General features: G+C 40.6%; 1 protein-coding gene across 1 annotated transcript; it reads right to left on the reverse strand.

Moving 5' to 3' along the window:
* Window positions 1-510: 510 nt before the first annotated feature.
* LOC100284728 (uncharacterized) lies at window positions 511-4,025 on the reverse strand. Its single transcript, NM_001367196.1, has 7 exons — window positions 2,902-4,025; window positions 1,993-2,185; window positions 1,855-1,918; window positions 1,228-1,312; window positions 1,090-1,140; window positions 908-970; window positions 511-791 (listed from the first exon to the last, which is right to left on the reverse strand). Exons 1-7 carry the CDS (start codon window positions 3,606-3,608, stop codon window positions 662-664), a joined length of 1,293 nt encoding a protein of 430 aa, NP_001354125.1. The 5' UTR covers window positions 3,609-4,025; the 3' UTR covers window positions 511-661.
* Window positions 4,026-14,320: the final 10,295 nt, after the last annotated feature.

The following is a 14,320-nucleotide window of genomic DNA, read 5'->3' on the forward strand; positions in this document are numbered from 1 at the left end:
ATTCATTAGGCTGATCAACAACGTTCCTTCTGAATGGACGACGTGCTGGATTATTGTGGCAGTAGCAGTACAAGCGATCAAACCCAAATCTCTCTTTAATTTATATTTTGATGTCATTCGTTCAATTGGATGCTAATAGCCTTTCAATTAGATCTCAGAAATTAGCACATCTCCAGTCTTGCTGAGCTGTGGATGCAAAAACTTCTCTTCAAGAGGATATTGAATTCCTGAACAATTTCACAAAGCTCTACGATGATGGGGTTAGTTTTAGCTCAAAGATTATTTCCGCATTCGGTTCAGAATTAATTGATAGAGATTGGAAGAGATTAAATCAATTGCTAGTTAAATTAAATAGAGATTTAATCCTCCTCAATCGCTTTCGGATCACATAAAACCAAACAAGGGCCCATGCATTTCAATTTTCGAGCCACTGTCATACGCAAGGGTCCGGTCAACCACCTTGCCATTTCAATCTCACGAGCTACAGTTGTCAAATCAGAGTAAAAATGATTACTGTTAACCGGACTTCTAATTCATATACCACCAAACTGTCAAACATCTGGACTAAATACATGCAACACCAGTATTTACAAACAAGACTCGCTTCTCCTAAGCGATTGACCTACACTGAAGCTACTTCGCCAAAAACTCAGTATTCTGTTCAGTGAAAAAACCTTCGTCGGCACCGTGCTGATCCCATCTCCTCGTACTCAGACTTCGTTATGCACATTGATTCGAAATCAGGACTTGATGCTAGAATAGATCCGCCTCTCCAGACACCAAAAATTGGGCTACACATAGCAAACAATTGTTAACAGCAATGCCAATCATATGCACGGTATGATTCATTTTTCAGCATTTTCCACCAATAAAATTGGGCATGCAAGAGGGGGTGCGAGAGACATACTTCTCTTGACGAGTTATCTTAACCTTGTAGTCGTCAGGGACAAGAGGCCGAAGTTCCCTCTCCCTGTCAATGCAGTTTATGCAATCTCAGTGACTACCTCAAAAGAAACCAAATAACAAGTGTATCCAACTCATGACAAAATAAAGGCATATACTGTCTATAATGCTAAAGAAACAACTTACAATCTTTCGGTGAATCTGGGGAACAGTGTGCTTCCACCTGTCAAGATGATGCTGGAAACATCCCAACAATGTGAACTCACATGCATACCATGTTCAAAGATCAATGCAGGTGCAGATGTATGTAAATGGAAATGATACCTCTCAAAAAGCACAGGTTGAAGATATGGATGGCAAGCTTGTACAGCACGAACTATACACTCAGCAAGCCCAGCTTGATTTATGCCTACAAATATGCACAGCAGAGATTAGTATGGCAACAAATGAGAAGCTTAGATAATGTGCTAACATAGCAGAGTACAATTGTTATGAAACTAACATTACTACTGTGCGGAAGAAAGATGGACAAAACAATGAAACTCTTCTGTTCTATTGTTTACCAATGTTAAAGGAAAAACAGAATAGTTGATGTAAATTCACCAAGATGTGATTAATATGCATATGAAGTTATGAAGGTCAACTGAATTGCTACTTTTGAGTCACTGGCAAGGGATATTATCCGAGTAGTAAACTAGTAATTGAGATTAGGTATGTCAATGGTTTTGCATTCCAATGTTAAGGGCAAATCCTCCCCATCAGGAAAATGAATTGGTGGTTGGTCATGTGCAGATGGGAAGAAATAATTATTGTGCTTTGCAATGGTTTTAGGAAATACACTGAAAAGTAGCATGAGACCGATATGCTGTTCAATAACTTGAGAGCACATATGAGAGAATATATTCAAAATCTTATGAGCAAAAGTACACAGGACATAACATTGTCACTAACCAAGATCAATGGGATGAAAAAGCATCTCTGGGACAAGGAACCTCTCGTTTGTCAAGACAAATTCCTACAGAGTTAAAATCTCATCAATGATATCATAATACCACATGGCAGCCAATACCAAGGAGGCGAGGATGTTACATTTTGACTTAATTCTGCCTTTTTCCGATCCTCGGACTTATTTGTATCCATACCATGGTCTTTGCTATCTGATACTTGAGGCAGGGTGCGATATCTAAGTGCTTCATCCATATCCTTGACAAACCCTTTCTTGTATGTTATACCATCAGGGAGAATATAAGAACATCTAAAAGGGTTATCCTTAAATGATAACCTGCCCAGAAATTGCACAGCAAGCTGCTAAGAGATTTGAGTAGCATAAAATCCCATAGTTTAGTCAACTCATTAGTAGGTCCCCATTTCAAAGGAATGTGATTTTACATCATTTAACTCATTCTTTCTTCCCTAATACAGCACAATATATTTTAAGAAAATGCCTCTAAACAACTTTCAAGCAAAGGAAACATGTACTTAATAACATTCTCTTAGCATCCGTCGACATTAATGGCATCTGGATTCTGGAGTTAGCATTGTAAATTCAGGGTGCTTTACGAAGACACTATAAACAACAATATGAGAAAACAAAAGTCCCAAGTATAGGATAGTCCCAAAAACACATTCCAGTGTCCTTAGGTTAGTTATCTATTTGTTTGTTTGACAAAGATAAGTTTTGTGTTCTTAAAATTCAAATGCTAAGGTCTTTCAAGCCTTCTAATGCCTATAGTGAAGTTTCAGCTCAAAATGCTAGTTCACCAGCTCCCACAAAAACATGTGTGCATGCACAACACCTCTAGTTCTGGAAGCTACAAAATCCAGTTTGTCAAAAAAGGTTATCAATGTGTGCACTTAAATTGGTTAAACAGACAAAGTTCAAACACTAGATGTTCCTAGATGGCCCAACCTTTAAATTTATTCAGAACTTACATGAAACATTAACCCTAAACAAACAAAAGAAGGGTTGGCACATGAAAGGTTATGAAGACAGCTGACCTGGCAAGGTGTAGATCACCAGGGACATCAAGCGAGACAAAACATAGCTTTTCCTTTGCATCATCAATGAGGAGAGTTTCATCCATAACATTAAGGGAACGGTATGAGACGAGCTCCTTGAGATAGTTTGTAAGGGCCTTGCCGCCAAGGTCCATACGCCGAACACCATAATTAAGAGTAAAGTTCTGAAGTACAGGGGATGCATGGGTGAAAGAGAAGCCACAGTCAACAACAAGGCTGCATTGGGCACGAAACATCATTGGTTGTCGGCTAGCCTCATAAAGGTGGACAAGGGAAGGACCATCTGCAACATAAAGCGAGTTGAAGCCAAACTCCTCGAACACTAGCTCATCAGTTGCATGCTGTATCGCTGGAGGGTTAAACATGGGTTCCACCAGTAACAAGGACGAGTTAGTAGGATCAACCTGGAGAAGATTGCGCAAAACCCGTTCCCACACATCCCTCTGCACCTCGGTATTGATAAGATAGCCACGGTCAATAGGACGCTTCAAAGTCATGCCAGTCACATCGACATCTTCTGCCTGCAGCTGGTCAGCCACAAGCCATTTCTTCGAGCTGGCATTGCCACCAGGGGGTTTGGCCATACAGTTGGGGACAACAGCAATTGGATCATTGTCCCCCCCAAAGCCAGCCTTGAGAAGACCACCCCCATTGTCTATCACCACCACACCCGATCCACCCGTCATTGAATATCCCTATCTTAGTTCAACCTCTTCTGAGTGCCAGGAGTACCCGACAGCAATCGATTAAGCGACGATTGATCGCCGTTTAAGCGTTTAATGCCCCCCCAGGCCACACAGTTGCGCGCGTCGTTCCCCTGTCCCAGCCGATCGTGCGGAGAACTCACCTCTCTCGTCCGTACCTGTCTCTGCCGCTACAGGATCCGCCTGTCCGCCACACTCCAAGCCCTGCGCGTCCGCCACTCCTTGGCTGGAAGTGATCGACCAGTGGCTGGCGGCGTTGGTTTGCCCAGCAGACGAAAGAGAACAAAGGAAAGGGGAACGGGAGATGGCGGCGGTATAGGGCGCTTGGAACGGGGGTTCATGCCTTCAGGGAGTAGGACGGGAGGTGGATGGGATGCCCGGCGGCGGCACTTGGCGCAGGGGACTTGCGGCGAGCATGGCGTGGCGGCCGCGTCAGGGTTTCGAGGAAGACGGAAGACCAGCCAGGGCTGCCGCACGATGTGGGCCAGCAAAACAGATGGGCCTTCACCGCCGACAGGAATGAAGAAGAAGAACTAGGGCACTTTCGTGGGCCAGCAGGCGCTTGTGGCCTCCGCGGCTCCGCCGGATGAAGAACAGGAACGCCAGGTGGGCTTAAAGACCTAGGCCTATTTGGATTCGTAGTCAGGTACTGAAGTAGTCAGGTGGGTTTGCTTAGACTCTCGACAGCGGGCGCCTCTTCGTTCAGAAAGTATACGTAATCTCTAGCCTTCAGAGCATGCTCTACTTCACCCTCTCACTTTTAAAACCAGATGTTTAACCATCTAAGAGCTAGTTTGAGAACCCCATTTACCCAAGAGATTTTATTTTCCCAAGAGAAATCAGTTCATTTTCACTTGATAAAATGAAAATCACTTGAGAAAATGGTTTTCCCAAACTAGCCCTAAACTTTATAAAAGCGGACAAATAACCTCCAAATAATTTTAGTTAACTGTTATGATGACATGACACTTGTTTAAATGGAACTATTTTGTCTTTTTTTAATTCTGTTTTTTCTACTACCATCAAAATTTTATACAATTTTACACAAATCGATAATTAGATATTATGTTAGCTGTAATTTTCTATAACATTTCTAGAAGCCATTTAATTACTAAAAATAAAAAAACTACACAAAAATAACTTAAGAGTTTTGTCTCTGATTCATTTATTATCTTATTAAGCTAAAACTTTTACTAGAGTTAAACAATACTATTCATAAACTACAAAATTTTGTGTTGCTTTTATTAAGAAAGATAGGTGTCCTTTCGTCTAATTAATAATTAAATTAATTTTACATTTGTTTTTTAGAAACACCTAGTAACAATAAAAAATGATCTCCATTTTTTACATAGATTATCTCTTAGCTAAACTAATATATACAAATATTTTCAGATTTTTTAAGAACATTAAATCTAAACCTATATAAAATTCTGAGAAATATTTACATATTTATGGGTCTAGATTTAAAATTCTCAGAAAAATCTGGAAATATTTGTGTATGTTAGTGTAGATAGGAGAAGGTTTGTGTAAAAAATGGAGATTATTTTATTAGTGTTTGGTAAGTTTTATAAAAAACAAATGCAGAACTGATTTAGATAATAATTAGAAGAAAGACCACTTAACTTTCTTAATAAAATCAACAAAAAAAATTCTTAGTTTAGTAATAGTGTTGTTTAGCTCTAGTAAAAATTTTGGTCTTATCAAAGAAGAAATGAATCAGAGACAAAAAAATATTAAGTTCTCTTTATGTAGCTTTTTTGTAATTAAACTATTACTTCTAAAATTTTACAAAAAAATTATGGTGAGTATAATATCTAATTACCAAATTTGTGTAAAACTACATAAAATTTGACACTTGTAGAAAATAGAATTAAAAAAGACAAAATTGATGTCACTTAAATCAGTGCAACATCATTAAAATGTAACATCTCAAATCCATCAATTAAAAGTAAGTTAATATTAGTTGCTAAACCTAGTAGAGAAGAAAGAATTCTACAATAAAAGAAAGAAATAGCATAAAAATATAACCCAAGAGATTTTATTTTCCCAAGAGAAATCAGTTCATTTTCACTTGATAAAATGAAAATCACTTGAGAAAATGGTTTTCCCAAACTAGCCCTAAACTTTATAAAAGCGGACAAATAACCTCCAAATAATTTTAGTTAACTGTTATGATGACATGACACTTGTTTAAATGGAACTATTTTGTCTTTTTTTTTAATTCTGTTTTTTCTACTACCATCAAAATTTTATACAATTTTACACAAATCGATAATTAGATATTATGTTAGCTGTAATTTTCTATAACATTTCTAGAAGCCATTTAATTACTAAAAATAAAAAAACTACACAAAAATAACTTAAGAGTTTTGTCTCTGATTCATTTATTATCTTATTAAGCTAAAACTTTTACTAGAGTTAAACAATACTATTCATAAACTACAAAATTTTGTGTTGCTTTTATTAAGAAAGATAGGTGTCCTTTCGTCTAATTAATAATTAAATTAATTTTACATTTGTTTTTTAGAAACACCTAGTAACAATAAAAAATGATCTCCATTTTTTACATAGATTATCTCTTAGCTAAACTAATATATACAAATATTTTCAGATTTTTTAAGAACATTAAATCTAAACCTATATAAAATTCTGAGAAATATTTACATATTTATGGGTCTAGATTTAAAATTCTCAGAAAAATCTGGAAATATTTGTGTATGTTAGTGTAGATAGGAGAAGGTTTGTGTAAAAAATGGAGATTATTTTATTAGTGTTTGGTAAGTTTTATAAAAAACAAATGCAGAACTGATTTAGATAATAATTAGAAGAAAGACCACTTAACTTTCTTAATAAAATCAACAAAAAAAAATTCTTAGTTTAGTAATAGTGTTGTTTAGCTCTAGTAAAAATTTTGGTCTTATCAAAGAAGAAATGAATCAGAGACAAAAAATATTAAGTTCTCTTTATGTAGCTTTTTTGTAATTAAACTATTACTTCTAAAATTTTACAAAAAATTATGGTGAGTATAATATCTAATTACCAAATTTGTGTAAAACTACATAAAATTTGACACTTGTAGAAAATAGAATTAAAAAAGACAAAATTGATGTCACTTAAATCAGTGCAACATCATTAAAATGTAACATCTCAAATCCATCAATTAAAAGTAAGTTAATATTAGTTGCTAAACCTAGTAGAGAAGAAAGAATTCTACAATAAAAGAAAGAAATAGCATAAAAATATAAGTAGTTAATCTTTTTAGAGTAAAATTTAAAATTTAAACCAAGTGTTTGATGCATACATATTTGGAGCATAATTTTTGTTTGCTAATAATTGATTGATGATTTTATTTACAATATTATTTTGATGTGAAATCTAATTAATTAATACAATGGACCTTGGTCTACAGATAAATATTTTGTATTTTATTACAATAATATTGTTCAAATTATTATAATTTTTGAAATATTTAAATAAAAAAATTGTTTTTTAAAAAAAAGGGGGAAACAAATTCCAAATAATAAAAAAAACAAAAACTCTAATTCCCGAGTCGCGGCCCAATTCCCAGTTGGCCCAACCTACCGCCCTGCTCACCACTCCCTCTGCTATTCTCTCTTGCAAGTGGGGCCCTCTCGCGCAGCTGCACGCTAGAGCGCAGGCCGCTGCGCGCCGCCATCGCAAGGGCCGAGCCACCACTTGAAAGGGAAATGGGCTTAATCGTTTCCTATAATCGATTTTGGTGCTTGACGTCCATCACAAACCACGTGGACTAATTAGTTTGCCAAGATGTCCTTTATCTCAGGTGCATAAGGTTCAACACAAACCAAGAAAGAAATTCCGTTGGGGACTCAAATTAATTTGGAGCAAAGGACTTGAGAGTGTGCTGCAAGTGGCGCATCGGACACTGTCCGGTACACCAGGCCAAGCAGCTCTCGAACAGCTCACTCTCGGGTTTCTTCTGGGCGCGCTCCGCTATAATTCACCGCACTGTCCGGTGTGCACCAGACATGTCCGGTGAGCCAATGGTGCAACGGTCGCTATGCACAACGGTCGACTGCAAAAGTAAACAGTGAAGTGAACAGTGCGCGTCAGAAGTCGGAGCAGAGAAGTCAGAGCGCACCGGACATGTCCGGTGTGGCACTGGACTGTCCGGTGCAACTACAGGACAAGGGTTCCAACGGTCAAGTCGCTCCAAACCCCAACGGGCGCGCTGACGTGGCGCGCACCGGACTGTCCAGTGTGCCCATCGCCACCAAAAACAACCAACGACTACGAAGTGGTTGGAGGCTATAAATACCCCCCAACCACCTTCTTCAATGGCATCCAAGTTTTCTGAAGTTCCTATTCAATACAAGAGCAATATCATTCACTCCAAGACACAATCCAAAGATCAAATCCTCTTCAAGTCTCAAAATCAACTCAACCACTTAGTGACTTGAGAGAGAGAGTTTTTGTGTTCATTTGTTGCTCTTGTTGCTTGGATTGCTTTCTCCTCCTCTATTCTTATTTCCATAAGTGCTTTGTAAAGCTAGCAAGAGACACCTCAGTGTGTGGTGATCCTTGCGGGGTCTTAGTAACCCAAGTGATTAAGGAGAAAGCTCATCCGGTCTAAGTGACCGTTTGAGAGAGGGAAAGGGTTGAAATAGACCTCGCCTTTGTGGCCTCCTCAATGGGGACTAGGTTCTTTGGAACCAAACCTCGGTAAAACAAATCATCGTGTTCACTCGCATTGATCTTCGCATGGACTAACTAGTTTGCCCTCTTTCCTCTCTCTAAAGTTTCCTTGCTAATATTGATTTGAGTTTGTGAAAGGGAAATAGGGTTAACCTTTTCCTACAATTAATTTTGGTGGTTGATCGTCAACACGAACACATGGACTACCTAGTTTGCCAAGAACTCATGTATTACAGGTGCATAAAGGTTCAACACAAACCAATAAATATTCAAGTTAGGGACCCAATTCAAAAGGAGCAAAATAGACTTGAGTGTGCTGTGGTCTGGCGCCCCGGACTGTCCGGTGTGCCACCAGACAGTGTCCGGTGCACCAAGGCCGTACAGAAGCCAAGCAGCCACTCTCGGGAAAACACAGGCGTGCTCCGCTATAATTCACCGGACTGTCTGGTGTGCCACCGGACTGTCCGGTGAGCCAGCGGGGTAATGACTACCTGCACGCAACGGTCGACTCTGACAGCGCTACAGTGTCGCGGCAGCAGTTAGAGCAGCGAGTTAGAGGGGCACCGGACTGTCCGGTGCACCACCAGACTGTCCGGTGCCACAAGAAGACAATGGCGCCAACGGTCAACTGCTCCCGAACCCTAACGGTTGGGTGACGTGGCGGCGCACCGGACACTGAACAGTGAGTATCCGGTGGCGCACCGGACTGTCCGGTGCGCCCATCGCCAGCAGCCTCCCCAACGGCTACTTTGGTAGTTGAGGGCTATAAATACCCCCAACCACCACAACTTCAAGCATCCAAGTTTTCTGAACATCACATTCAATACAAAAGCTCTAGCATTCACTCTGAGACACAATACAAAAGATCAAATCCTCTCCGAGTCCCAAATTCACTCCATACACTTAGTGGCTTGTGAGAGAGAGACTTTTGTGTTCATTTGAGTTCTTGTCGCTTGGATTGCCTTTCTTCTTTTCCCATTCTTACTCTCAAGTGCTTTGTAAGCGAGGCAAGAGACACCAAGTGTGTAGTGGTTCTTGCGGGGTCTTAGTGACTCGTGAGATTAAGGAAGAAGGCTCACTCGGTCTAAGTGATCGTTTGAGAGAGGGAAAGGGTTGGAATAGACCCGGTCTTTGTGACCTCCTCAACGGGGACTAGGTTCTTTGGAACCGAACCTCGGTAAAACAAATCACTGTGTTCACTCGCCTTATTTCTTAAATGATTTGTAACTTTCAGGTTTCGCCTATTCACACCCCCCTCTAGGCAACTTTCAATTGGTATTGTAGCCCAATGCTTCATTAGAGTCTAACAACTCGAAGTGATGTCGGGAGATCACACCAAGAGGGAGATTATAACTGGCGAAAAAGCTACAAGCTCGGGGAGGACTCTTTCAAGAGAGTCTGGCAACAAGAACAAGGAGGAATCCTCTTCCTCCTTCAAGTCGCTTCGGAGATGTGACAAGAAGAAGAAGATGAAGAAGGTGGTCTACTACGAGACCGACTCTTCGTCACCCTCCACATCAAGCTCTGAGTCATCCGTCGCTTCTAAGTGCCATGAGCGCAAGAAGTATAGTAAGATGTCTCTTCGCTATCCCCGTATTTCAAAGCGCAGTCCATTACTTCCCGTTCCCCTAAGCAAACCATCATATTTTGATGGTGAAGATTATTATATGTGGAGTGATAAAATGAGGCATCATCTAACCTCACTCCACGAAAGCATATGGGACATAGTTAATCATAATGGACCTTCATCTTCCGAAGCATTATCTCTGCAAGGTTGAAATGCTCATCAGACGAAGGTCAAGAAGGACATGCCTTCATCAGGTCAATATGTGAATAAAAATATAAATGGATGAAAAATAATTGTTGTATTTCATCAATTCATGCATATATTTCCACTTCACAAAACATATGGAAATATTAACAATGTTAATATTACATTGATACCTTCGGCTTGCTCAAAGGAGAAGTCGCGAGGGAGTGATTACAATTCCTCGTGAACAGTATGATGTTACTGTTCATCTATTTATAGGCACAGGACATAGCCCGGGTGAAATTACATCCATACCCTTGAACGTTTATTTACAAGCAACTAAAACTAATAAGGTCTATCTAGTCTTTTCCTTCTTTGCTTAGTCCGAGCCGAAGTTGTTGAGCTTCGGATTTCTGTAATGTTGGATGCACACAAGGTCTTCGTCTTGAGAGGTTGAACCGAGGTTGATGATAGCTTCTGTGGGCCTTTGTATTTTTTGCAGAAGGTGTTTTTGTCTTGAGGACCTTCGGTGGAGAAGAAGACCCCCAACAGCAGCCCTTCGCGGTGCTAGATCGTTTTTTCGTAACGAGCTCGATCCGCGAAAAACACAAAGGCTTCGGAATGCCGAAGGTCCGAAAAACACCTTCCCTGATCTTGTTATCAAAAAACGATTAAAATATTCCAAGTGTCGGCGGTCCACCGTTCAGTCAGTGTAGACGGTCTGTCGGTTCGTCTTCTTCCCCTGCAGCACTATATAAGCAGACATGTTGGTGAGGAGTTACCATAGCATTCATTGCCATCACACTGTTGTGTTGTTAAAAATTTTAACCAAAGTCGAAGCTTTCTAGATTGCGCTTTCCAAATAAGCTCTTCGTCATTCGAAATTAGCTTCGTCTTAAGGAACCAAAACACTTGAAATGGCCCGAGTAAGATCCACTGCTAGGGTGTCCCGTGAGGGAGATGAGGCTGAAGTGACAGAAACATCGCCAATATCGGAAGTGATGAGATGATCAGGTCTGATTGTGTCAGAAGGAACTATTGCCGAAGGAGGAACTGCCGAAGCTGAGCAGGTTGTAGTTGAAGACAGAAGTGATGATGAAATCGAAGAAGACAACAGTATTCTAAGCCCATCAAAACCTAGTCATATTGAATTCAAAAAATCGATCGTAATAGAAGAGGACCTAGTTATGATGAAAAAACTAGGCTACTTTGGGGAGGATGAAAGTAAACTTATTCGCTTTGCCGGTGAAGAAGTAATTTCGGAGCCGAAGGAAGATGAAGTTGTTGTGTTTAGAAGCTTCTTCAGGGCAGGGCTGCGGTTTCCTCTATATGATATAATAGGAGAAGTTTTGAAAAGATTTGAAATATATCTCCATCAGCTGACACCGAATGCCATTGTCAGCCTCAGTGTCTACATATGGGCTCTCCGAAGCCAGAGTAAAAGTGCCAATGCCGAAGGGTTCTGCCGAGTGCATGAGTTGCACTATCAGACGAAGGGCAGAGCTGATGGTCTTCACAAAAACTTTGGATGCTATAATTTTGCATACTGGAAGGACACCAAGTCCCCGGTGATCGGCTACCGCACTAAGTGGCCGACCGGGTGGACTAGCAAATGGTTCTATGTGAAGGCTGATGAGAAGAAGAGAGAAAAACTCATGATTATGGTAATGAGTCCTCTGAGATTAAGCTTTGGCATGACGAGGCCATTGTCTAACATGCAACTCGGCTCCCCATGCTAGCTGGCCGAAGTTGAATTCAGAGTGGTGGCCGCTCAAATTAGCACTAGGGACTTAGTGCAGGAATATCTGGTGAACAAAACTTTTCCAACCTCTAGCGGTTGGGGATGCCGAAAAAGAAGGAAGGAGGGAAAAATATGAACTTGTTCGACTCCCCTTCCGTTTCAAGTTTAAAAAGCAATTCAAAAAACCATGTACTGAATGGTTAGAAATGATAGAAACCATGTGTAATGAAATCCTTGGAAATTACACAAAGAAAGAAGATCCGTTAATGATTGCTGCCTTCGGCACCCGACCGAAAACGAAGGTTGAATCGGGTGATGGATGCCCTGAATTTTGTGTACCCAGATTATGACAGACTTGACGAAGGGGCTGGGGGAGCAAAAAGAAAAGATTTGTCAGCATTTTGAGCAGGCAAGCTGCCCGGACTGTGAAGGAAGACCAAGAGGCTTTGAAGAAGATGAAAACAGCGACGGAGCCGAAGGCCCTGACTCCTAAGAAACGGAAGCTTGCTGTGGAATCCTTAGAGAAGACGAAGACACAAGATGTGCTGAAACCAATTGCAAGTCCTTCGTCTTCTGCCGCTGAGGTCTCAGAAATATTGAAGGTAGTGACTGAGTCCTTCCCATTCACACCACTAAGTCCTCTAGGCTTGGAACTGACCAGCCTCTTACAGAAAAAGGAGGTATCTTCGGCTGCAGAAGGAAGAGACGGGGGTCAGAAGAAATGACGCATTGTGAACATATTAGAAGAAATTGAACAAACCCCCCCCCTTCAACTTCGGCAAGCAAAGTTGCCAAACTGATTGATGTCGAAGCCACTACTATAGCTGAAGGTGAAAAACTTGCATCCACTCTGTCCGAGATCGACAAGCTGATATCAGATGTGGCTGTGGAGAAGGAGGTGGTCGCAACCATTTCAGACAAAGGGAAAAGAGATTGATGAAACCTCTTCAGAGGGAATGAATTTCGACCTACGGCACCTGGGTGGCCAACAACTCTCTGAAGAGGACAGATCAGAGTTAAGGGAATTTGTGATCTCGTGTGGTTACCAGCCTGGGTCGGTACTCTTTGGCGGGGTCAACGAAGAAATCCTAGGATGCATCCGCGATCGTGCTGGCGCAAAAAATATAGGCACCCTGCCAAAGAGTGTCGGATTCTCGAAGCTTGAGAAGGATATCAGCTGTTACAGGCGTCAACACATCATAGACAGCCTATTTTATTCTAACTTCAAAGTAAGAACCCTTGTATAGGTTACCACTGATGTGTCTGTATTAGCTTAAGTATTTTAATTTCGATTTCGTTTTTGCAGAGCTTGTTACTGAGAAAAGCTTTGAAAAATGCAACAAGACAATGAGGATAGAAAAAACGAAACTATTATCAAAGGTTTAGAGGATAAAATCACCGAACTTGAGGATTCTCTAACACAAAAGGATGGGTTGTTGCGCTCAACCGAAGGATCCCTTGCCGAAGCGCATGTTCAAAATAAGGAATTGAGCGAGGAGCTAATAAAGGCACATATACTTTTAGAAGAAGCTTCCAGCCGATTCAACCGAGAGTCTGAAACTTTGAAAATGTCACTTAAGGTTGAGGCTGAGAAGAATTTGAAGCTCAATGAAACATTGAGGGCTCTTAAGGAGAGATGCTTTAACTTTGCAAGCCAATGCATTGCTCGATTGAAAAACATATTCAATTTAGTTAGAGCTGCATCTGAAGAAGCTAACTTTTCTGCCGAAGATATCCCCGGGGCCCTTGACTGCATAGAGAAAGAAGTCGATGTCTTGGACGAGGTTAACACCGGCCATGGAGACTTCTGTGCGCTGGTGTCTTCTCGTGGTACAACAACTACTTTCATAAAGGCTAGGTGTAATCACGCAAAGGTTGTCAAATGACCAAACTTTAGCCTTTCATCGTCGGACCTGGTTGATATTCCAGCCGAAGCCCGAAGCATAGGGAACAGGTTCATTACTCAAATTTGGGCTAAGGGTGGACGCAAGTTGGCTGGAGACGAAGCCCGGAATCTACTTAACAAAGTATAGCTCTTTTACCTTTATTCTTGTACATGATTCCTTACCAGGTTCCTAATTAACCTGTTCCTCGTTATTCTTCAGGGTGATGATGTTGAAGGCCGATGAACCGAAGCTACATTCGAAGCCTTGGAGTAGTCTTCTTAGGATCGTGCCTGATTTCTGTAAAAACACTTTGGAAATTCTTTCGCATAAGAAATGTGATATTTGTAACCGTAATGGAAAAACTGTGAATATTTGTAAATGTTTTGTAATATTATTTACCTTTCGCTTGTACATCATCTGCTTTGCTGTGGACGAAACCGACACTTGCATCTTTTGAGCCGAAGGCGAAAAACACCTTCCCTTCTTTTCGTTCACATCGAAGCACACTTCGTATAAAACAAAGTTTCCTTTGAAATGAAGCACCTTTGTATAAAACAAAGTTTCCTTTGAACCAAAGCACCTTCGTATAAAACGAAATGCTTTCTCATCGAAGATGGAAATTCCCACTTTTCCTGTTTGTTGG

Source organism: Zea mays, chromosome 10, assembly GCF_902167145.1.
Source record: "Zea mays cultivar B73 chromosome 10, Zm-B73-REFERENCE-NAM-5.0, whole genome shotgun sequence".
NCBI classification, from domain to species: Eukaryota; Viridiplantae; Streptophyta; class Magnoliopsida; order Poales; family Poaceae; genus Zea; species Zea mays.